Source organism: Anguilla anguilla, chromosome 3 (assembly GCF_013347855.1).
Source record: "Anguilla anguilla isolate fAngAng1 chromosome 3, fAngAng1.pri, whole genome shotgun sequence".
Taxonomy (NCBI): Eukaryota; Metazoa; Chordata; class Actinopteri; order Anguilliformes; family Anguillidae; genus Anguilla; species Anguilla anguilla.
Window position 1 is genome coordinate 60520841 of NC_049203.1, and position 26149 is coordinate 60546989.

The 26149-nt window shown below is 42.1% G+C and overlaps 1 protein-coding gene and 1 non-coding gene across 2 annotated transcripts; both read left to right on the top strand.

Annotated features, from left to right (window-relative positions):
• The first annotated feature begins 366 nt into the window (after positions 1-366).
• Positions 367-26089, top strand: gdpd2 (glycerophosphodiester phosphodiesterase domain containing 2). The gene is made up of 15 exons (XM_035408719.1): positions 367-657; positions 12400-12590; positions 15053-15156; positions 15613-15706; positions 15872-15931; positions 16389-16487; positions 18165-18258; positions 18554-18693; positions 19148-19230; positions 19803-19962; positions 20508-20717; positions 22085-22233; positions 22843-22990; positions 23665-23747; positions 25211-26089. The coding sequence occupies exons 2-15, from the start codon at positions 12504-12506 to the stop codon at positions 25278-25280; spliced, it is 1581 nt and encodes a 526-aa protein (XP_035264610.1). The 5' UTR covers positions 367-657; positions 12400-12503; the 3' UTR covers positions 25281-26089.
• Positions 24555-24627, top strand: trnav-uac. Its single transcript has one exon. It is a non-coding gene; the product is annotated as a tRNA-Val (tRNA).
• Positions 26090-26149: the final 60 nt, after the last annotated feature.

Here is a 26149-nt window from a genome sequence, read left to right on the forward strand (position 1 = left end):
GTTTTACATTTCGATAAATAATATTCTCGAAAAGAAAAAAACCCCGATAATGGCTTGCACCTGTTATGGATAGCCATCGCCCGGCATTTATTACATGCGGATAAACTGGTAGACTTTCGGTTTTCAACATTTCGGGATACCAGCGTAGGCTATAGCTTATTTATATACAACAAAACCTGTAGCCTACTCAATGTAAATTGACAAAAGGCATGCGTTTGTCCACAGCACATGCACATTCTTTGTTTTCATGCGATTTGATTCTTATTGGAGGCAAAATGAAAAAGTAGCATGTTTGAGTTGCACTACTTCCTGGACAGAACTGTATGGGGTGCAACTCCCATCTTGTCTTTTAACGATAACAACAACAACAAAAAAAATGACACGCGGACTTGTCATCGTCTTTAGGCTACTTTGAGAGCGCATTTCCCTGCTGATACGTTACCCCTCCCCCTACTTAGCCTAGTGAAAGTATTTTCATCTATTCAACATCTATTCAATCGAGCTCATCCAAATTCAGTGCGCGGATTGCAGGAATACAGTACTAGGGAATGAAGCCGAAAGACTTAGTGAAAGGGGTGAAAATGCCAACGAGCCTTGATTGATTCTCGTGGCTTTAAACGTTCTTTTATCTGATCCAAGAAAAAAACGAACTTTCAGGTAAGGAATTATAGTAGCAATTCCGGTAGCCTATATATCCTATCAAAGAACAACATGTACTTTTATATTTCGACTCAAATTTTCATTCATTTTCAGCAGCTGATTTATGAGACTTTCTCAAATCGATATGTTCTGAGAATATCGATTAGTTTACGTTACCTGTAATGTTAGTTGTTTAACACGATCTTTAAGTCTAATAGTGATGACAAATTAGTATTACTGCAAATAAACCTGGCGAAAAAAAATCCACTTAAGTAGGCAAAACTAAATAGATAAACAACAACAGGGTAGCATGCTTTCAAAGAATGACCCATATGTTGTGACAGAAAAAATAATAGCTAAAAAGTCGCCAAGCATGGTTGTGTGCAAACATGTTGAGAAAAAACGAACCGATATATACTTCTCGACAAAGCATGGACATAGTTTTTTCTGTAATTTTTAAATGGTAGCCATCGTGAGTTTTAGTCAATGTTAAAGGGAGTTCAAAGTTAATAGTAATTAGTGTGGTGATACTACTTTTAAAATAGCCAACCAATGTCTAATTGGAAGGCTTGTTCTTCTATACTGCATATAGCATTCAGGGGAGAGAAGATCTGTAGGTTGCTTAAACAATTGGATGCCGTGACACCTGCTTAGGCGCTGGGCATGTTAATAAACTGCTGATTAATATATTGTCTCGTAGCTAGTACTGATGTTTCTGTTTCAGACATTAATGCTAGAAATGTATTATATAAACGAGACAAGCTGCTTAATGTAAGGTGGCAGAGTACTATTTTTGCTTATTTTTAATTTTAAATATTTCAATAATTTACACTCCTGTCGCAGATTTAAAAATATAAGTAGCCTGCAAAGAAGTGGACTTCTTCATGGTCCAGTATATTTCTATTTAAATATGTACATTGTGTTCATACAGTAGACAGTCTGTTGCTTTGTGGACTTATTTGATAATGCCACTGTGATGTTACATTACATTACATTTATTTGGCAGACACAAGTGCATACTGAAGGTCATTGGAACAACGTCAAGACACTGGTCCGATACTCATTTTGTAACAGTTATTCAGAGCCATGAACACATTAAGTCCAGTTCACACAGTAAATATTACTCTCTGACCTTGCCTATGCTAAGTCATACTAGGAGGCATGAAAAGCTACAACATCAAGATAATGATACAAAGTGCAATACATGGCAGTTTTACCACTAATCTAAATGTGTTTGAAGCATGCCAAGTTATGGACATAATTATACAATTATTGTTTAAAACATTCAACACTCCCTAAATTTTACCTTCACCTTCACTGAAGTTATGTTAACTTAGTTCGATTTTTTATTTAGGCTGTCCAGCAGCATCTTTCCTTGCCTAACTAAATTCAAAACTCTTAATGCTAATCTTCACAAAGGTCATCTTAGATCAGCTAGTTAGCTAGGTGATGTGAGGTTGGCTGCCTAACTGACCAACCTTCACCTTGATCAGATGTTGCAAGTTACTTTAAGAATAAAAATATATTGCTAAATTAGCCTGTTGCAAAGAAATACTTCATCTAGTTAGAGGACAAGGTGAGAAAATGTGAAAAATAAGATTCTTTAAACGCACTTGTCATATTTTGCTATGGAAGGACAATATTATGAAGTAGGAATAAATAATGTCACGCTGGTTCTGTGAACTGAACACGGAAGCCTAACATTCTTAAATAACTTTAATGTGACAGTATTATTTGAAAAGAATGGGTGCGTCTCGCTATTCACAATGTGTCAATATTTGACAAGTGTTAATCTGATAAGTTATTTCTCCATTTTATACCAACTCTGGAGTTTATAAAACATATTGACAGAAGTTAAATGCCAAATGGCTGATACTACGATAAGCCGTTGGGATATATGGAAGAGGTAATTCAAAGTATTGTACACTGTTCAAGCAAAAATTCAGTGTATTCAGTGGTTTCTGCTTAAACATTGATCTAAACCTATAGAACTGTAGCAATGTGAAGGTATGCATTTAACACATGTATGTATTTTTGTACGTGAGAGGTCTGTACATTTGAAGTACAATTATAATGCTGTTGTATATATTATAATGGTTGTAATAGAAGGCTGTACTTGAATATGCCTGCTCAACAGTATGCTGCATTGTAGGAGCCATCGCCACAGCTCCTGGATTAGGCCCTGCTGGTCATCAATCCAGTCTTGTGTCCTAATGAATAACAAGATTTTTTACTTTTTCCTATCCATCTTGTTTTTTTTTTTTTGGAGAAATTTCTAGCAGTCATTAAATTATGTTTTCCAGCGATTGTTATTTGGCCAATCCATGAAGAAAGCAGGTGGCATGCCACAGTATAGGCACCAGACAGGATGTGCGCGGATTGATATGGATTATTGATAAAGCAAACAGTATGAATATTGAGTATGAGTGTGCTTCACTTCCTCTCAAAGTATTGTCCAGTGATGCTGCTCATGGGAATCCATAGAAATGTGTACCAAGTGAGTATATGTGTACCAATAAGAGCAATGATGTAAAAATTGTGATGTTGATTGGTTTCACGACAGAATTTGTTCAGTGTCAAAGCAGTTATGAATTTGTGTTACTCTATATGACCAAAAGTATCTGGACACCCCTTGGTCAGGGGCTGTTTTTCATGGTTTGGGCTCGGTCCGTTAGCACAAGCGAAGGAAAATCTTAATGCTACAGCATACAGTCACATTCTAGACTATGCCCCCAGGCACACACCAAGGTGCATATAGAACTGGTTTTGTCAAGAATAGTGTGGAAGAACTTGACTGGCCTGCGCAGAGCTCTGGCCTCAACCCCATCCAAAAGTTTTGGGTTAAATTTGCCATGTAGTTACCAATGTGACTGCAAAGTGAGGTACGTAAGTACAACAGGAAAAAAAAGAGCAACAGTAACTCTTTTGTGTTGATGTCCATGTCTAAGGTTTCACTGTATGTGCAAAGTTGAAATACCTGGAATGACAAAAACACATACAGTATGGTTTCATAAATCACTTTCTTTTACAATGAAACCTAAGGTATGGTGGTCCTGGTGTAACTATATATGTATGATGGAATTAGTAATAGAAGTTCCCTGGCACGCTTTTCTGTTTACCATGTCTTTCAGATAGTAGATTATTAAAAAGAGCATAAAGAGCTGCAGAAGAGTGCAATGAAGAGTACGCAGCAAAAATGGAGAACTATTTGTCTTCTGTTGTCTTTGGTCTCATATGCAGCTGAAGTTTGATTTAAACCAGGGCTGCACAACCCTGTCCCTGGAGATCTACCATCCTGTACAGTATGTTTTCACTCCAAACCTAACAAAGCACGAAGCTCATTCAGCAGCTACAGATGTTGTTGAGCTGCTGATTAGTAGAATCAGGTGTGCCAAATTAGGGTTGGAGTGAAACCTACAGGATGTCAGATCTCCAGGAACAGGGTTGGGCAGCCGTGATCTATACTTTTTTAAGTCTATCACATGGGTCCCTAATCTAATCCAAAAAGGGCTGGTGTGGGTGCAGGTTTTTGTACTAGCCCAGTACACTAGAACACCTGATTCTACTTTCAAGGTCTTGATGGAAGACCAAGATTATTTGATTAATTGAATCAGTGTCGTATTGCTGGGCTAAAACAAAAAACCTGCACCGACACCAACTCCTGGTGGATAAGGCTGAGGACCCCTGGTCTGTCCCCTTTACCTTTGGCAATTTAGCGAACTATTAATGCTTATAGAGTGAAGATTTTCATATGATGGTAGATTTTAGTTGCTTACGTGTTTCGTTGAAAATTCTCATGGATTTGTTTTCAAATTTTAAATATACATTTGACCCAGGTCTGTGAGAGAGGCTGAAGGTATTTATGTGTTTGACGTCATAAAACCGTAGGCCTACTTAATAAATGTCCTGAAGAAAATGATCAGATAAAGGGACAGACGTGCCAAGGCATGCAAATATAAGTAGTAGCCAAGTGCCTCTTGGTTTTGTTATGCTTTTATGGTTTTTTTTTTCCTGAAGAAGCAATATTCATTTTAAAGTCTCCCAGCTGACATGCTGAAAGACTGATTTTACCTGTTTTGAGGGAGAACCTGAATCAGACTGTTTCATTGAATGGGAGAGGAATACCAAAGTTAAACCCTTAAAGTGAGGGTTATATGGGAAGATGGATGTTAGTTTAAGGGCTGTCAGTCTTGTCTTTCGTTATGTGTGTACTACCTCCAGGACATGTGAAGAAATGCTTCTGAGACAGAGGAACAGGTTTTCTAACACTCAGAGGCAGTCTGAAATGCACCTCAGGTAAAGAAAGTAGATCTTCCTTGTCCTTTCCCAGAAATCTTCAACAAAAAATCAAGAGATCCAACAATAGGGAATAGCTGTTCTATGAGCTGACCAAAATTCAACATAAACGTTGCTCGTAGCTCATCTTTCACAAGCTGTGCCAAGCATTGAACTGGAGGAGCAGTTGTCCTTTTCTGAATCTTTATTGTTTTGTCTCCACTGTGGTGTGTCCTCTCTAAGATAGCGCAAATTATATTCATTTTGCTGTTTTGTCAACAATGTAATAACCAGGACGAACAATAACTCTTGCTTCAAAGACCTGCACTTTGGAAAAACTTACAACTGAATAGAGAGAATCAAGTGGAATGGTTCAGAAGGCTAAAATGATTACGAGGTCAAAATATAAATGAAGTTTTGTACAGGTAATGTGAGACAAGCCTGGGAATGCTTTAATGCACTGAAGAGCAGGGCTGGAAAAAAGCAGGAATGCTCAGTAACCAGTGGCCCATTCATTGCAAATCAACTGAATCTTTTCTATAGTAGATTTGACTCTGATGCTTATCACACCGAATGTGATAAAATATGTGGCCACATCCTTATGACACATCCTATAGTGTTACAAGAGGGTGAGGTTGCTGCAATTCTTGCATGGCTTAAACCAAATAAGACCTCAGGCCCGGGTGAACAGCATGTGCTTAAAGACTGTGTCCCCCAATTGAAAGGTTTTTTTTTTTTACCAGGCTATACCAGTACTTGTTGGACACCTCCACTGTACCTAAATCATGGAAATGTTCAGTCATTAAACCAGGAGCTTGTGCGCTGAATGATTTTAGACCAATAGCGCTTGCCTCTGTTCTGTGGTCCAGAGCCAATTCTGCCTAACTTCCTACTTTGCTAGCTGCTTAGACCAGCTTCAGTGAGTGTATACAAGTAATGGGGGCATAGACAATGCGATTTTAACCCTGCTTACACTGTCACAAAACCTTCAATGGTCTAAGGATTCAATACCATGAAGACACATCCTTTTGCAAAGTCTTATTGAACTTTTTAACTTAGGTTTAGGAGTGGCCTCATTCCTTGGATAAGATGCTTCCTCTCCAATCTACCACTGAGAGTCTGTGTCAATGGAAATGTCTATGATCAGCTCACCATTGAGATGTGGAAATCTGGAAAGTGCTAGAGGGTGCCAAGGGCCACTAAACTGTTTTTACACAAGTCTTTTATCCCAAGTTCAATTAGCATTTTAAACTTTTTAAATAATGCACTACGATGATCTGCTCTGCTCATGCATACATTGTGTATTATGTGTTTGATGTTTAGTTTTTTCTCCTTCTTAGTTTTTATGTGTCCTGTGTCTATTTTTATGCCATGCCATGTGAAGCCAAAGACAAAGTTCCACTTTTTGTGGACAATGAAATTGTAATATTATGCCCTCCCATACCTAATTGTGCCAAAGTACAGTTTGCCTCTGGTCCTTATCAATGAATCAAACATTGACTGTTAGCTGGATGCAGGCCATGGGCTTTTATGCATGTCAGGGAGTGGCTGTAACTTCACCTGCTGGCAAGGTATCTTTTTTTTTTCCCCCCCTAGCACAGGGAAAAATGTATGTGAACGTGGTAAAAATGCACACAGGCACTTTGGATGCTTCAGGAAGGAGGCCCTGCTTGTGTACCCCTAAAATTAATCCCACAACAAAAGAACCAAATGTTCCACTTGTTTTGGAAGTTCAGATTACGTGATGGTGCCAAAATCAAACAGTGCTTCCCCCATGCGCTTTCTATTAAGCAGATATTCATACATTGGCTATACATTCCCTATTTCATGTTCTAAAATCATCATCTAACGTGTTCTTCCAGTTTCAGAATCATCTTGTGTTGGCAGCCACAAAACTGTATATGAATTTATATTTACTGTAGCAGCAATGAGTTTGTAAGAAAAACTGCTGTACTCGTCCATGAGCAAAATGGTAATATTAATGGGTTCAAAGAAACAAATTGCACGATCAAAGAACACCTGGGACATGTGTTCTCTGCATAATGCCATTTAGGATGCACCTGCTCGATTCACATGCAATAATGTGATGAAGTCATAAGCTTTGTTTGATCACAGCATATAACATGCCAGTAAAACAGGTCCTTCATTTTTTTTTTAAACTCACCTTAAACCTCATTACCTGTGCCAGCATGCACAATCAAATCATCCTTCAAATAAAATACAGGTTCGACCCTGGGATCAAAGCACTTGGCTTAAATGATCTGCTAAACTTGAGTTCTTGGCCACTTCATCATAACATGACTATTCATGTTTGTGTTGTTAAGGACAAAATTTCCCACAAAACGTTGATGTGTCACTGCAATGCTTCAGGGTTTGGGTCACACGCTGCATATGGGAAATTCAGTTATTTCCTCACTGCCGTGCTCTTCTGTAGGTTTGAGTATCAAATTTCATAAGCCATGTTTTTTCATTCCTTCACATTGTTAACTTGGGGAATTCACACGGTGGCTTCTCTGTCACACACGCTCATCTCCTGACTTTGATGACCTTGTTGTTCCAAGAAGAAGCTGTGTGGAAGATACCCATTTCAGAAGTGGAGAGACGTGAAAATGTACCCCTAAAATCAGAGCTATCACTCCCATCTAAGGTTTTCAGAATGATTTCTCACAGAATAGTGCATCTCAACATAGAAGTGACCACTGAGAAATAGAGAACGGCTAACTGAGCTTGATGAAGTTAAAGTAATATTGTCTACGCCCACAGCAGGCCGTTCTCCCCTGTTCGTCCTCTGAGAGAGTCCCGGTAGGTTAAGTTGCCACTGAACATCAGGGTGTGCCCTTTCTGTGTGCTTTTACTCACTGACCCGGTGCAGTTTAGCGGCTTTGATGAAACGCCTCCGGAGACTAGACCAGGAAACAAGGGAAAATGAAAAATAATGGATCAGTTGATCATTCACATTACTGGCGAACAACGGTGATATTGCTTGAGCCTGTGTAGCTCTTTCGCCTTCAGTGCCCGAAGCTGTATTTTGTTTTAGCAACCTTGAATGCTCCTGAAAATCGTGTTTTACCCATGCCACGACTGCACCTCTGGACTGCGCTGGAAGCAGTGGAGACACAGTTGAAGTAGCGAGGGTGCAGATTCCCAAATCTTGTTTGTTGACCTTCAGATATTCTGGTCGAAGAGGTTGAGCTTCCTCATCCTCATCCTCCCCTAAGTTGCACTGTGAGTCATTTTGGTTGATTGGCTGCATGTCTTTTTGTTTACTATCAAAGGCACAAAGTGTTGGTAATCTGATACGTTTGTATATTTATTTTCCTGCACCTCTTTTTCATATGCAGATATAGTGGAGGATTAGTTACATGGATGCCTGCCATGTTCTACCTGCTGATAGTCCAGCAGATAACCATAAAAATGTGTACTTGGGTAGTGACTGGTGAACCATGAAAATGTGAATACTTGTACATCCCATAGAGTTGCACCTTAGCTGATATATATCAGGCTTTTGTGTGAAATAGTGCTGCTTGGTAATGGTGTTGGCCACATTTTCCTTCCATTGTTTAGGAACACACATACCCTCAGAAGTGCGATGGTACTTATTACATTACAGGCATTTAGCAGACGCTCTTATCCAGAGCGACTTACACAACTTTTTACATAGCATTTACATTGTATCCATTTATACAGCTGGATATATACTGAAGCAATTTCGGTTAAGTACCTTGCTCAAGGGTACAACGGCAGTGCCCTACCCGGGAATCGAACCTGCGACCTTTCGGTTACAAGCCCAGTTCCTTACCCACTGTGCTGCACTCCCATCCCATTGTTGGTACCTCAAGTACCTTAAGTAGCCTCAACCACATTTTAAAGTATTTCTATTCTGCAGAGAGGGTGTCTTTCAATATGACAATATTCTTGTACACAAAACATAGTTTGTCACCCTGTGGTTTGAAGAGCATGAGACAAATCATTATTTAATGGCTTCCTCTATCATCAGTTGTGAACCCAGCTGAGCAGTTATGGGACGTTGTTGAATGATGCAATTGCGAAGCTTGAGTGCGAGTCGATGGGATTTGAGGTATAGTGAAACTGTTCCAGTAACTGCCCTGTAGGCCGGTACTGAAGTTTTAAAACTTGATGCAAGCACTAACAGGTAGCCGGGGAAGGGAAATGAGGAGAAGTGTGACTTTGGCACGTTTGGGAAAAATGTAGACAAGCCTCGTGTCTCTCTGTTGTGTTAACTACGTGGGCTTAGCGGCACAGCCGCCCAGGCTGGGAGACTGGAGTTGCTGCAGTCCAGGCATGAGGGTAGCAGAGCTGTGTAGAGGAGAGGCCCGCCCAGTCATACTGACCCTGCATGATGGCCCGATGCCCTGGTTCCAGTGTTCCATGTTTTAATCACTACCTGTATGATGAAAATACATTCACAGGTAGAATATCAGAGAATAGTAAGCTTGGATAGTTCCCCAAAATGTGTAAGTTTTCATAAGAGTTGCACACAAAACCAATGCCATTTATCTTTGCTTATCCATCGGATTGTGGCTTCCAGTTTAGAGTATAGCTCCTGATTCATCACACGCCACTAACCTCCTGCTTTAACATACTGAAGGCTGGAGATTAGTTATGACATGATCCAGCAACATCTGAGAAGAATTCCTTCAGCCATTACTGAACATTTAGTATTGAATTTCACATCACATGGTCTCAGGCCAAATAGGTGCTTAACAGCACTGTCATTGTGTTGGACCTTTGTAAGCTGTTAAATACTTTGCGGAATGGGCTTCATATTATTATTATTATTATTATTATTATTATTATTATTAATACTACTACTATTTTTATTTATAAAAATATTTTTTATATTTTTAATGTAATAATAACTAGTAATAATAACAATAAAATTATAATGATAATAAAAATAAAAAAGTTTTTCTTTTTTCTGTGGTTTGCATGCACACACAAATAGGTTGGTTCACGTTAGTTCCCCTGTGCCCAGCATTCCTCTCTAAACTTAACTTCACTAATTTGATCCTTGCAAAGATTGAAAAGCTGTGTCTTTGCTTGTTACATTTTTTTTAACCTGCCCCCTCTCTTGGAGAGACCTTTAAAAGCTGTGGTCACCCTGCATGCTTGCCGGACCTATCTGGGGTGTTCAGACTCAGGCTTGATGCGATGTTAGGCAGGCTACAGACTGTCTGTGAATGTTGTGAGGACGGAGTGTAGCACAGTGGGTAAGGAACTGGGCTTGTAACCAAAAAAGATCGCAGGTTCAATTCCCGGGTAGGACGCTGCCGTTGTACCCTTGAGCAAGGTGCTTAACCGAAATTGCTTCAGCATATATCCAGCTGTATAAATGGATACGATGTAAAAATGCTATGTAAAAAGTTGTGTAAGTCGCTCTGGATAAGAGCGTCTGCTAAATGCCTGTAATGTAATTGTGCTTAGGTGATCTGAAAGGCCCGTTCTTGTCATTGTGTATTCTTTTTGTTCTTCCGTTCCATATTTACCCTAGATTTGATTCAAGAAAATAATTTATTTCCACTGTCTGCACAGTAGGGGAAAGGACAGTAAGCCAGTTGAGCTGAGCTGTAGTGCCCTGTGGCTGAAAGCTGGCTTCCAGTGCCACTTTCCATACTATCTGTGAGTGAAGGGGCAGGGCTCGAGGTGTCAGGGCACTGTCTCGACCTGTCTGCGGTAAACTAAAAAAAAAACACATTTTTTCCCACCCTCACCCCATGTCTCTCTCTCTCTCTCTCTCTCTCAAATTCAAGTTGATTTATTGGCAGGAACTACATATGTAAATATTGGCAATTAAAAACATCGATTAAAATTCATATGCGCAGTAGACATTCTCAAAAAACCACAACACCAAAATAAACAACAACAGAAAAAAAACAGCTGTGTTTGTTAGGATGATCACTCGGCGTTCCTCAGGTCATAGCAAGCTGAAATGTGCTGAGCTGTAATTGGAGCTGTTGTTCCTTCTAATAGGACTGCACATTGTTCATGCTTTTATAAGGAACTGAAGTTATTTACAATTACTGGAAATTTGTGGAAATATGCTTTTTGTATTTTTGTTTACTTTGTACATTTTTGGAGGAAGTGCATCTCTGTCTGTACCTCTCCAGTCTTGCAGTGACCACATATTCGTTCTTATTTTGGTAACCATGAGTTTTTGTGTCTGCCTTTTTCAATAGCAAAGATGTGGTTGCTATGTCTGTATTTGGTCACGATCTGCCTCTGCTTTGTATCTCTGACAGAGAAGAGATGGTCTGCTGGAGCATAGTTTTTTAGGGTCTGATAGAAATTTAGTTGACTTGTTTTTTGGCTTCTTTATCTCAATGTTCCAAAGACAAATTTTTTGTTTGTTGAATAATTTTGGTTACACTGATTTGTGGCTGGTTAGCAGTGCTGGTCTGAGCGTGGTGTAGGTTAGTTTGTGTTACAGAATTAGTAAGCTTCAGTACTTGCTGACTGAGGGGACTCTTTTCAGGTTTCAGTTCTTGGGATTTAGATTGTAATGGGTCATTGGGACATGATTTAAGGTGCATCCAGAATTTTAGTGTTCTTTTTTGTATGTTTATTAACAATGGATACCAATTCTGCCCTACGTGCGTTGTTAGGGGTTTTCCTTTGTATTTGTAAAATAGTTCTATGGAATTCAGTATGTAGGGCTTCAGTTGGATTCTTGTCCCATGCGGCGTAGTTTTGCTGACTGAGTAGACCCCAGACCTCACTTCCATCCATCCATCCATTATCTATACCTGCTTATCCTGGGCAGGGTTTTGTGGGTATTTTTAGTTTTATTCTTATTGTATTTTTATTTTTTATTTTTGCTTGTTTTTTTTTTGTTTGCTTGTATTGATTTATGTTGGTTTCTTCTCATTTTTATGTTTGAAATATTTGGATAACATGAATTGTATGTCTCCTTTAACTGTCAAATGCAGGAGAATCTTGGGTCTCTCTCTCTCTCTCTCTCTCTCTCACTCTCTCTCTCCCTCCCTCTCTCTCTCTCTCTCTCTCTGTGCCATTTCGTTCATGTGAATCATGACTGTGAAATGGAAGACATTCGCCCCACGTTCCCACAGTCTTGATGAAGGGTGATTATTTTTGCACTGATAGAACAGATCCCCTACTTAGCGCCAGGATGCTACAGTAATTCTCTCTGCAGCTTCAGAATGTAACCTGCCCCCCCGCCCTCCCCCCACGCTCACTGCTCCTGCTCATTCCTCTGCATCACCCGCTTTCATCCGTAAAGATGACACAGACTGCCATTGTGTCAGCACCAGCCTCGTATGCAGACGCTCAGCTGGAGAGCGATTGGTGTGGGAAAAATCCTTCTCTTCACAGGCTTTTTTTCCCTTTCTCACTCACTCACTGTGTCTTATGCTATAACTCTGCCACTCACTGATACGCACCTACGTAAAATAACTCTTTCTCTCCCTCTCGCTCTCTCTGTTTCTCTCTCTGTGCCTCCCACTGCAGGTGTAGAGTGGAGAACCCTTCTTTTAAGGGAACATCAGCCCCGCAATCGCCAAAAGAACCCTTCCCCCTGCGTCTGCCCAGGGGAAGTGCGGATAGGGACAGCCATGCCGGCGAAGGACGGGGTCTGCCGAACGTGCTGCCGGGGCCTGTACAGCTGTAACTGGAGCCCGCAGAGGAGTGAGAAACGCAGAGTGAGCCGCCATAGAGCCCGTCATCAGAGTCATTCACACCCGGCATCGCCCACTCCTGCCATCCTGTCATAGCCACACCCCTTTCAACTGTCCATCATTTTAATATTCAACCTTTTATCGTTCATTACAGCAATTTATTTTTCTCTCTTACACTTTAACCCGATTAGTCAGACATTCCCCTGGAGATTCACTGAAGCGTCACAGATAATTTAGTCTAGTTTGAATGGTCTAAATGTCCTGACACAGATAAGATAAGGAGGTTTACAGCCATCTTATCTCTCCCCATAAGCCCTCACTGCTGCCGGTGCAGTTCCTGTTTCCCTCCCAGCTGACTTGAATGGCACCAATTGCCCGGCACCATGATTCCAGCCATTTAAAAGTTCCTTTGGAGACAGAACTCCAAAGCCTTTTCCTGAATGCATCGGCTTTCGTTTCGAAATTAAGCTTTGCTTTACCGGAGGCAATTGACGCGTGGCGTAGCGCGGTGGGTGGCTCTGCCAATGAGCTGAAAGAGTAATTTGGCACTCTTGAGTGAAGCCATGTTAATTGGGAGCCCCAATGTACCCGGACCCAAGCCAGCTCTTTATCTTACTCTTACTCCGTGCCAGCACTAATTGCCCAGCACAGGCATTCCACGTCAGAGTGTGACTCTGCTCTGGGTAAGTCGATAGGTTTGTTGCAGGGAAAAGCCTTGTGGATGGATGGGGGGGGGGGGGGGCGTGTCATAAGCGCAGTGTTTCCCAATCTTTTTCCTTCCTTGGAACGCTTTCCCAATTCATAGAATCTCTCAAAAGTGAGGGACGTACTGACATTGATGTGACGTGCCAACAGTCGGCCTTAATGTTCTCTCGGGGGTTTCAATGAAGCGATAAGCATTTCACTGACATCTGACACTGACTGGCTTTTGTGAATGGGATTTGTTCATTCAAGTTCATTCAACTGTCAAATTTCTCTGAAGGGATTTTTCACACGACACGTCCGACCTCGTCTGCCGGTGCACCTGAGTGCCGCGGCTCACCGGTTGGGAAACGCCGCCAGTAGAGGGATCTGAAGTTAGATTAGGGGAGCGTGTGCCGCTCCTGTAGCAGTAACCAAAACTTAACCGTTAAAACCCTATGTCCCGCCACACGACACAGCACAGTCAGGCACAGGGCGAAACCAGACAAGAAGAGGCCTGTTGGTAAACCGTGTGAAATAAATGTAACACACCTCTGGGTGAGGGAGGAGGGGGGGGGGGGGGGGGGCGGAATAATTATGAAGAAGAAGGAGGGTCCAAACGATCTCCCCTGACACAAAATCTGAGGATGCTGCAAGTAGGGTCTGTCCACTGTCAGCTTTTTCCTGTCCAGACATGACAACATACCTGACCAGGTTCCTGTAGCACTGTAGTTATGTGCTGTTTTTCTGCAAATGAGTGTGTAATATGTGTGCCAAAATAGGGGTGTGGCCGTTTTCACTCTCTGTACAATGTGGTTGTAGAAAGAGCTGTATATTACTGACAGAATTACAGATTGATTGCATGTGAGGACTTCATTGACAGTGATACATTTGACAGTTACAGCTACTTCATGACACCTGACATCCAACATCTCATCCATAATCATGGGCATTAATATGGAGTTTGTCCACCCTGTGCTGCTGTAACAAACTCCACTCTTCTGGGAAGGCATTATGTTAGATGTTGGAGCATTGCTGCAGGGATTTTCTTCCATTCAGCCAGAAGAGCATTTGAAATGTTGGGCACTGATTGGATGATTAGGCCGGGCTCTCAGTTGGCTTTCCAATTGATCACAAAATGGTGGATGGGGTTGAGGTGGCTCTGTGTGGGCCAGTCAAGTTCTTCCACACCATCCTCGACAAAACCATTTCTATCTGGACCTTGAAGTGTGCCCGGGGGCATTGTCGTGCTGAAACAGGACAGGGCCTTCCCCAAACTGTTGGGGAGGCACAGAATCTTCTAGAATGTGATTATATGCAGTATTAAGATTTGCCTTCACTGGAACAAACCTATGGGGCGACATAGCTCAGGAGGTAAGAGCGGTTGTCTGGCAGTTGGACGGTTTCCGATTCGATCCCCCGCCCTGGGCGTGTCGAAGTGTCCCTGAGCAAGACACCTAACCCCTAATTGCTCCCAACGAGCTGATTGGTACCTTGCATGGCAGCCTTTCATCGTTGGCGTGTGCGAATGGGTGAATGAGAGGCATCAATTGTGAAGCGCTTTGGATAAAAGTGCTATATAAATGCAGTCCATTTATATATGCAACCATGGAAAAATAAATTATAAATGCATGAAAAAAGCCCCAGACCGAGGGGTGTCCAGATACTTCTGGTCATATAGTGTATGTATGGCATTGATGCACTCCACATTTACCAAACTACTGCCAGCTCCAGGGTGAAGATTTTTCAGCTCCCCTTTGACCTCTCCCCTCTGACCCTTGCCCTGTGCTGTCTCTCCCTGACAGTGTGTGTGTTGCTGGTTCTCCATCGTTTCCCTGGTGTCTCTACTGGCCTTGTTCTGGATGTATGTCTGTGCGGCTGCTTTCAATGACCGCGATGATGTCAACTGGTGAGTTAAGTGTACATGCGCACGCTTGCACACAAATTCTGAATTTGCTCTTCCCGTAAATTTTAATTTCCCTTGCGTATAACTTTGCTATATTAAATGTCATTTGCCAGGTTTCCACCTGCTCTGGATTCTGTTTTAACTCTTCTTGGATTACCTCATTAGATTCCGAGGTGTTTGCTGAGACCACAGGTTTTAGCGGGGCTGGGACATATTTATTTATTTTAAATATAATGTGTGTGCTACTGATTTGTGGAACGGCGTTCTTGCACTGGGACAGAACAGCGTGAGGTAAGTTCGTCAGTATGATGGGAGAGTGAGTTTTAATGAAGCTGATAATGAGCGGAACTACAAAAAGGTGTCATTCACAAAATGGCAGCACAAAATGATTGGCTCAAACTAGTGAATCACTTTTAGAGTATTTCTACCGACTACTGACTACATTTCTCTCTCCAACAGGAAGGCCTTCACCAAATGGAAGCCATGGGTTAACTGGTTCATGGTGGTCGTCATCATTTCTGCTGTTCTGGCAAGCTACTGCTGCCTGCTGCTGGTGAGTGAGAATGAGAGAGCAAAAGGGAGAAAGAGAAAAGGTGGAGGTAAGAGAGGAAGGAGAGATGTGTATGCATTATTATTATCCATTAGCTACGACTGTATCGTTTGCTATAATCAGTATGATATCAACATGTTCATGTAGCTAAAGCTGGTGTAATTTCAGCTGTTCGCACTGTTTCAAGTTGCCCTGAGAGAACCGTTGGACCTGCACTGGCTGCACAAGGTAGGGTGTCCACACTGCACTGCCATGACTCTTCCTGTTCCCCCCATTAAATCTTCATTGTTTTCTTTTGATGTCATTATTTCTAAGTGCTACAGATTAATCAGGAAATACTGATATCAGGTCATAATTGTCTGAGGCAGAGAGCTTAATGATAATATTATTCATAACTCAAAATTGCACTCAAAGTGGGATGTAAAAATATTTTATTTTTAATTATGTAAAGGTGCAAGGAACAAAAACAAAAGTCAAGTAAAGGTAAAGTGAAAAATAAATATACAGTGCTAAGAACTTATGTTCGTAAGGCATGTCGTAACCAAAGCATCGAGCAGCAGCGCAGCCTGTGATCTCGATCGCGGGCATGAATGCCTCGTTCCTGTTCCTGAGTGTGTTTGTGAAAGTGCGGCGTGCCGTGTGCAGTCGAGGTGTAACAGGATCTGCCGTTTTGCCCCGGGGCCAGGTCCTGTTGTTCTTGGCGCTGTTCATCATCGCCGCGGGGATTGCTGGGATATGCATGGCATGGAGAAGCGAGTGGGCCACAGTGCGTCTGTCGCTGCAGGTATGCAAGTAGGGCCTCCACGGGGCCAGGTCATTACTTACTTGCCATTGTGCGTGTGGGTGCATGCCACCTGTGGCATCTAACAAGATGGAGCGTGTGCATGGTGTGTGGTATGTCTTTGTTTGTGCCAGGGTATATTGTGGCATCTCTGGGGGCTGATAGTTTGACTCGGTACAGTATTATTAGCGAGTTTGGTGCTGTGTGTGTGTGTGTGTGTGCATGGGCAATCTTCCATGTCATGTGTATGTGTATATGTGTATTTGTGTACATATGTGCATGTGCTCATGTGTATGCGTGTATCTGTGTATATATGTGTGTATTTGCATATATGGGTGTATACTATGTACATGTGTGCATGAGTATTTTTGTTAAATATGTCTGCATGTGCGCATGTGTATGTGTGTATTTGTATATATATATATATGTGTGTGTATTTGTGTATATACACTACATGGCCAAAAGTATGTGAACACCCCTTTTAATTAGTGGGTTTGGCTACTTCAGCCACACCCATTGCTAGCAGGTGCATAAAATCAACAAGCAGCCATGCATTCTCCATGGACAAACATTGATATTAAAACAGGTCATACTGAAGAGCTCAGTGACATTTAACGTGGCACTGTCATGGTATGCCACCATTCCAACAAGTCAGTTCTTCTCATTTCTGCCCTGCTATAGCAGCCCCGGTCAACAGTAATGGTCTGGGACTGTTTTTCATAGTTTGGGCTTGGCCCCTTAGGTGCAGAGAAGAGAAATCTATATGCTACCTCATGAAATTATATTCTAGAGAATTGTGTGCTTCCAACTTTAGGGCAACTGTTTGAGAAAGTCCCTTTTCTGCTTCAGCATGACAATGCCCCTGTGCACAAAGCAATGTCCATAAAAAAATGGTTTGCTGAGTTTTGTGTGGAAGAACTTGACTGGCCTTCACAGAGCCTGTACCTCAACCCCATCTAACACCTTTGGGATGAATTGGAATGGCAACTGCAAGCTTGGCCTTGTCACCCAACATCAGTGCCCAACCTCACTAATGCTCTTGTGGCTGAATGGTAGCAAATCCATGCAAACATGTTCCAAAATCTAGTGGAAAGCCTTCCCAGAAGAGTGAAGGCTGTTATAGCAGCAAAGGGGAAATCAACTCCATATTAATGCCCATGGATTTTGAATGAGATGTTCAACAAGCACATATGGATGTGTTGCTCGGGTGTCTACATACTTTTGGCCATGTGGTGTATGTGTGTATTTGTATATATGTGTGTATATGTACGTGTGTGTATATTTATTTGTGTAAATGTGTATTTGTGTGCGTGTGTGCGTGTATTAGTGTGTATATGTGTAATTATGTATGTGTGTATGTGCGTATTTGTGTGTATATGTGTGTGTATGTATTTTGTGTGTATATGTGTACTTAGGTTTGTATGTATTTGTGTATGTGTGTATATGTGTGTGTGTGTATTTGTGTGTATGTGTGTGTGTGTGTGTGTGTGTGTTTGTGTAAACATGTATTTGTGTGTGTGTGTGTGTGTATATTAGTATGTATATGTGTAATTATGTATGTGTAAGTGCATATTTGTGTGTATATGTGTGTGTATATGTGTGTGTGTGTGTGTGTGTGTGTATATGTGTACTTATGTATGTGTGTGTGTGTGTGTGTGTGTGTATTGGTGTTTCTCCCAGGCCACGGCTCCCTTCCTACAGCTGGGTGGAGTTGGCGCTCTGACTCTCCTCAGCTGGCTTGTCTTCCAGAGAGTCTTCAGGACACAGAGTGCAGGTCAGCACAGCTTATAAGGCTCAGTAGACCAGAGCGCTGCGTTAATGCTCATTCTGCATTAGTGGCTTATACAGGGAGCACTCGTCCCGATCTCAGGAACGTTAATTACATGTTACAAGAATGTCCACAGGACTGGACATGAATGCTACCTGTTCTCTCTTTGTGTTTTGCTGCAGACAGTAGCAATGGTGTGTGTAATGCAGCTAAATGGAGGTTTCTCCTCATGGTTATGTCTGTGAGTGTGCTGTGTTCATCCCATGGTGACTGTGTCTGTGTGGCTGTCCGTTCTCATCAGTGTCCAGGATGGTCACCCTGCTGGTCTTTGTGGTGGTGTCCATTGTAATCTTCCTCTGCCCCCTCTTCATCACCTCCCCCTGCCTGGTGGAAAAGTGCCCCCCAAAACCTCGTCTCATTGGCCACCGTGGAGCTCCCATGGTGAGTGGGCCTCCGCTTCCTCTTTCACCCTTCACCCCTAAACCTCCACCCTCCAGCTAATGAAGACACTGCCTGATTCTCTCTGGGTCTCCTTGGTACATTTTCAGGGGCACATAGAGCTGTTCTGTGCCGAAGTATTACTTATTTTAACACGTGGATGATTTGTATTTGAAATGAGCATTAAATGGTTCGGGGTGGGGGGGGGGGGCAGATGGAATTCTCAGGAACATTAAAACGCTGTTACGTTTTTAATTTACTAACACCAAATTGTGTCTTAGTCCCATTTTTCAACCAGTTTATTTAGTTGTGGAATTATGAGAGATTTACAGTGCACAGTGTAGGATGAAAATTTCAGTTTATTGACAAACAAGTTTTTTTTATTTCACCGTCAGATGGAAAATATTGGAAGCTTGCTTGTCTATGCCACTTATTTTTGTTCCATGTTCTGTCTCAGCTGGCTCCAGAGAACACCATGATGTCATTCAGGCGGAGCTTGAAGTGTGAGCCGCTTGCCTTTGAAACAGATGTGCAGCTCAGGTAGGACAGTTGGTTAGCAGTGGAGACAAGTTACCAGCTTTTGGTTCCCAAAACATTTAAGTGTAGGGACAGAGTGAGGGTAAACTTCCTCAATGAATGCAAGTGAGGCTCACGGTTTTCGCAGCACGTAATTGTGTCTGGCTTCCTGGATGTTTCTGAAACTCTGTGTTCCAGACACACGAGGAACATTGTAACTAACACTAGAATGTGGCTCAGTTTCCTCATTCCAGTTTGAGTTGTGGATAGTCATTCGTGTTCATTTTATTGGGAAAACTGCCAATGAGTCTGGCATTTCAGTAGCTATATTTTTTACATTCTTAAAATGTACCCTCCTGCACAGTGTAACGTTTGTTATGCCTGGAGTGTTGCTTTCTGTGACCTTGACAAAAACTATTTGCAACAACAAATGCATTCTGCAGTCTGGAATTCAAGGGAACATTCTCACCATAATTGTTATCTTGCCGTTGGATGAGGAACTAACTGAATGTTACCCAGCCATACTGAAACTTACTGTCACATCACAATAAGCTGCTTGTGCCACATGATCAAATCAATGGCATCTCTCAATCCAGCATGGACGGCGTCCCATTCCTCTTGCACGACTACAAGGGCCAGTTCCTACGGAGAACGACTAACGTGAATGAGGTTTACAAGGACAAGGACTACAATAGCAGCTCCCAGCTCACCTGGAAGCAGCTGCAGGCGCTGAACGCAGGAAACTGGTTCATCAAGGTGAGGCCCTGCCTCCAGGAGAGGAATGGTTCACAGGGAGTCATACTGTACTCCGGTTTATTTTTTTCATTCATTTTTGAATTTTAAAATTTTCAATTTTGCACAGGAACACAATTTAAAAGCAGCAAACTTAAACGTAAACTTAAACTTAGCGATAAAAAAAGGTGCAGAGAAAGTAAAAAAAAAAAAAAAAACCCCAAAGGGGCTTGTACAATGTACTTTCCCCAAACAAAATGAACTTATGAAGCAATTATCACATACATATTGACAAAAGATGATGGACGGGGGTGTGCGTGTTTGAGCATGCGACTGATGGACGGGGGTGTGTCTGTTTGAGCGTAACCTGAAGGTCGTGGGTTCGATTACCCGGTAGGACACTGCCGTTGTACCCTTGAGCAAGGTACCTAACCTGCATTGCTTCAGTACGCATCCAGCTGTGTAAATGGATGCAATGTAAATTCTATGTGAGAAAGCTGTGTAAGTCGCTCTGGATAAGAGCCTCTGCTAAATGCCTGCAGTGTAATGTGATGGTGTGCGCGTTGCAGAGCGACCCCTTCGGCACAGCCTCCTCCCTCTCTGAGCGGGAGGTGGCGGAGGCCCAGAACCAGAGCATCCCCGCCCTCGCCGAGCTGCTTGAGCTGGCCAAACAGAACAATGTCTCCCTCGTCTTCGACATGAAGTCCGACCGGAAGGACATTAACGACACGCGCCGCACGGTGGAGGCCATCCTCAGATCCAACATCTCTCCTGACCTGGTGAGTGCAGAATCAGCCATAGACTGAGGCTCATCCAGAGTCAGCCACAGACTGAGGCTCATCCAGAATCAGCCACAGGCCGAGGCTCATCCAGAATCAGCCACAGGCCGAGGCTCATCCAGAATCAGCCACAGGCCGAGGCTCATCCAGAATCAGCCACAGACTGAGGCTCATCCAGAATCAGCCACAGGCTGAGGCTCATCCAGAATCAGCCACAGACTGAGGCTCATCCAGAATCAGCCATAGACTGAGGCTCATCCAGAATCAGCCATAGACTGAAGCTCATCCAGAATCAGCCATAGACTGAGGCTCATCCAGAATCAGCCATAAACTGAGGCTCATCCAAAATCAGCCATAGACTGAGGCTCATCCAGAATCAGCCACAGGCCGAGGCTCATACAGAATCAGCCATAGACTGAGGCTCATCCAGAATCAGCCACAGGCCGAGGCTCATCCAGAATCAGCCACAGGCCGAGGCTCATCCAGAATCAGCCACAGACTGAGGCTCATCCAGAATCAGCCAGAGACTGAGGCTCATCCAGAATCAGCCACAGACTGAGGCTCATCCAGAATCAGCCACAGACTGAGGCTCATACAGAATCAGCCATAGACTGAGGCTCATCCAGAATCAGCCACAGGCCGAGGCTCATCCAGAATCAGCCACGGGCCGAGGCTCATCCAGAATCAGCCACGGGCCGAGGCTCATTCAGAATCAGCCATAGAGTGAGGCTCATCCAGAATCAGCCACGGGCCGAGGCTCATCCAGAATCAGCCACAGGCCGAGGCTCATCCAGAATCAGCCACAGGCCGAGGCTCATCCAGAGTCAGCCACGGTCTAATTTGTGATGGTGATAGCGAAAAAGAATCAAGGAACATAGAAAGAGAAGGAAATGTTTTTTGGGGGAGGATCTTTTTCATGTTGTGTCCTGTCCAATGGCAATGGATTTCAAAGTGGAGGCTACCACCCAGATAAATGGTTTGCCTTAATAGTTTACACCCATTTAACCAGGCAGTGAAAAAATGCTTTATTTTTAAAGTAAAGCTTTTGACTTTAAGTGCTTGGATTTTACTTGAAGGTGTTTCATAGATGTTTATGTTAGCCACGACAAACTATTTATCCCCTAAAGCAATTAATACAATTAGTTTCATAGTTAGATTTATTGTTCCTTCGTTATTATTTAATGGGAAGTGTGAGTGAACCATTTGGTTAAAGTGAGTCACAAGAGAAAAACCCACTGTCCTGCAGTACCCTGGTCAAAACTGGGGAAACCGCTGAAGGAAGCATAGAGTGGTGCAGAAACAGAGATAAAGGGCTGTTTGGGGGTGAGGACGGTTTTAACGTGGTGTTCTGTGGTGCTCCAACCTAGGTGCTATGGCTGCCCGGCGCACACAGGGACGAGGTTAAGAAGATGGCGCCTGGGTTTCGGCACGTCTACGCCAGCATACCCACAATGCTCAACGAAAGCGGGGACCAGCTGAATGTGAATTACAACGCGCTGAATTCTGGGAAAATACAGTGAGTGTCACAGCAGACTGGATTCTGAGCAAATATTGAACTGAATATTATTCAAAATCATGGATCGTAATTCCCAGTCTAGCTTACCCTCGTAGCAAGCCCAAAAAGCTTTTTGAAAGGCAGATTGTGGATAGGAATATTTGCAGCTCTTATGTTTCTTGACTCATTTAAAAAGCTTATTTGGAATATTATCGTCATCTTGACAAGGACCAATACTGTGTACATATAGACATAGTCACTGTTGCCCTCCGGGATTTGACTTTGAGGTCCGTGCAGCTGTATAGTCATATTTAGGCAGTCAGATTGATGAACTGATTGACAAACTGCAGTTTGTTTGAGAACGACAGCTATAAAGAATACCAGGGGTGACTTTCTTACTAAGGATGGGAGAGAGGAGGGGGTCTAAAGCTTTGATCAATCCATGCCATATTTTGCATAGTTTTGGCATTTTTGTTTGGTGTCCATGCCGCTGAAAAGGCGCTCCACTTCAGTGCGCAGGTGCCGCCCTGCAGAGGGGAGGGCTGTTGTGATGTCATAACGATGTCGTGACTTTTTACGGTGTCGGTGATGACACGGCGCTGGGCGTGCGCGTGCGTGCGTCTTTAACAGGGAGCTCCGAAGCAGGAACGTGTCTGTGAACCTGTGGGTGGTGAACGAGCCCTGGCTCTTCTCGCTGCTGTGGTGCTCTGGGGCCAGCTCCGTCACCACCAACGCGTGCCACCGCTTCAGCGCCATGACTGAGCCCGTTTGGCGAATGGTGAGGGTCCGCCCGCTGCGCGCACGCGGCCGAGAGCCGCCAGTAACGCCGCCTTTTTACCTACCCCAGCAATGCACGGCTCTGTTCAGAGAAGAGCAATGCATATTCTGCCACGGTATACACAAGCGCTTCACTCTCATATTGGGCCACTGTGAAACAGTTTCAACGAGGATACGTGTGAAATCTGCTGCCGTTACTCGTAATTAAAATAAAATATGTCGGATCAAATATACATTCGAGCTAATTATGCAACTTAAAAAAGTTTCTTTTTAAAAAAGAGGAATCCGAAAACAGCTTGACCCTTCATTGTAAACCCCCTGGTCAGCTAAAAAATGCATTTAATGAAAGGCTCATGGACAAGGTCTCTGTCTTTCATCCTGGAAGGAGCCACGGGGTCTCGTGGATTTCATTGTTACTTAACACTTTTAACACTTCTTAATTTATCAATTAAAGCAGTGCATTGCACAGTTAACTCATCTCACCTGGTTTCTTTGATCTAAATTGATTGTTGCTTAGTAGTAGTTATTCAAAGTACAATAAAATTAATGTGTGTGTACGTGTGTGCGTGGGTGCACGCGTGTATGTGTGTGTGTGTGTGTGTGCATGTGTATGCGTACGCGAATGTGCGTGTGTATGTGTGTGTTTGTGTGTGTGCACATTTGTTTGTGTTTCAGTCTCCTTCTACATACAAAATTATATGGATCTGTGTGGATGTGGGATCATTGGTGATGATGATGGTAATCTGTCTCTTGCAAAGGTGGGTGGTTGTCATAATTTTGTTCAGCTGTTTAGAAAATAGTTTAATTAAGAACTGGAAATGTGTTTATCCACGGTTAATTTAATTTTTTTTAAGAAGTAATCGGTGTAAGTCACAGAAAAATTGGGCTTTAATCATTCTTTTGGCTGATGTTTTCAATAAAAATTCCTTGTAATTTATTCTGATTTATAGGATTATTCGAAAGTTGAGTTCATGTACACCTATAATGTCCAACAGTCTTGCTACAGTATATTACAGTATTAGTAAAAAAAAAAAAAGTACTTTTTGGAAAGATAATTTCAAAATCTTGAAATATCTGATTATGGTCCAGTACTAAACATACAACGTATATTAAATTTATTTACTAATATACTGTATTTTCTTTCACATTGTATTATTTACTGGCATGATCTTAACATGGTCTGGAAGCATTTATTATCCAAAGTAGCATTTATAATAATGCTGTTACATGTTTTCCGAGCGAGCTCATACAGCTTGGTTGCAATTTGGTGTCAAAGGTTTATTAATGGAATTTAAGTATGGTGATTCTGATGCCTAGCTAGCAATTATTTGTTTCCAGAACATTCCCATTAGGTTTGCATAAATGGTCCCATGTGTAGTTTTCTTGTCACTGGAACATTACTCTTAACTCCCAAGGAACATTACAGGAATTTTTTTGCAAAGTTATTCAATTTGTTCTAATTTAAAAATATGTATATATTGAAGGATAATTTTCATGTTTTGCAAATCTTACTTAGGTTCATTTCTTACCTTTCAACTATTCCTGAAAGCTTAGGCCTCTCAACAGGTTCCATAGTGTAGTGGTTATCACGTCTGCTTTACACGCAGAAGGTCTTGGGTTCGAGCCCCAGTGGAACCATGTCTTTTACAGGGTACTAGATATTACTCAGTTTGTAAGTAAACTGTGAGCACAAGGTGACCTTTAGTGGTTGAAAAATGGTGAGCACTGATGGGCTGAATGGCCTGTTCTTGTCATGATGTTATGTTTGGCATGTTACATCCAGTGTGATTTATGTATGCGTATGTGACTGTATGAAACCCATCAGAGGATATTTTTACACAGCATACTGTACCTGGAATTTTTCCCTGTGATTTTGGCGAAAATTGTTTGGACCAATGAATACTCTCTACGACTGCTTTGGAAAACATTTGCAACATGATCTCACAGCCTAATGTGAATAGTTTTGTGTTAGCTTTGTGGCCAGCTCATAACTTCAATTGCATCTTAATCCACACCTCCATTACAGGCCCCGTACCTTTCAATTTTCCTGCCTAATAGTAATCTTAGCAAAGGCCTCAAATTATTCCTGTGGTTTCACATCATGCATTTGCTCATTGCAGTGAGTACTTAATTCTGGGTACCGGTTTACAGCAGTTAATTGAAGACTTGGTTTCAGTTTGTGCGGTGCGTGAAAGAATAACTCCAGTCTGTTTCTTCACAGGAATCGAGAACTTGGGAGAAAAACTACTGGCTGGAATCAGATGGAATTACACCCCTTCTTGTCTAATTAGATTTGCCACATGAATGGTTGTGGGTTTTTTCTGCCTTTTGAAGATCGCATGGGTGGTATTTGTGGCAAAAGCGCACTCTGAACTGATATGAAAGCTAAAATGGATCTGATGTGCGTGGGTTAATGGTGGCACTGAATGTCCCTCTGATTGTGAATCATTTCATAAATATGTGAAGCGTAATATGTGAAAGGCTACACTTGTCCGGTGCTGCCCTCTATTGAATCAAGTGGCACATTGCAGTATCACTGTCTCCAGTCTAATAAAAATATTAGAATGAGATAAAGGATAGAGGGGCAATAAAATTATTTCATAGATTTGTTCTTTATTTTTTCAGCTTTTTTGAATAATGAATGTAAAAGCACAAAAATATTTTTTATAATGTCAAAGTTTTTGAAGATATAAAAAATGTGCGGGTATAATTTTTTATCTGATTTTAGCTTATTTGTCCTATGCATGATTGTTTTATATTTGTTGAGAACTGAAATCATTTTATGTACCGTATGAATGCAGCAAAACCTGAAATGCTGGCATTTCAGTGTGAATACAGTATGGCTGGATGTTTTTCTCTTTTTCATTGTGAGATCTGTGAACTGCTCCCTAGCGACAGCACTTCACAGATCATAAATATGGGAAACTGTATTTTATGCTCATTTAAAAACTGGATGACTCATACACTTGTAACAAAAATAACATTGTACAGGAATGTGGCTGTAGCTGCTTTGTAATGTGTCATTATTTTGACTTTTCAGGATATAATTGTGGATTTTGTAACATTGGAACAATGTGCTTAAACTTCACAGCTGTCTAATTTTCTGCTTTGTAGATTTTTTGGGGGTCCATACGCACTGTGGTTTTAATGGGTATCCTGA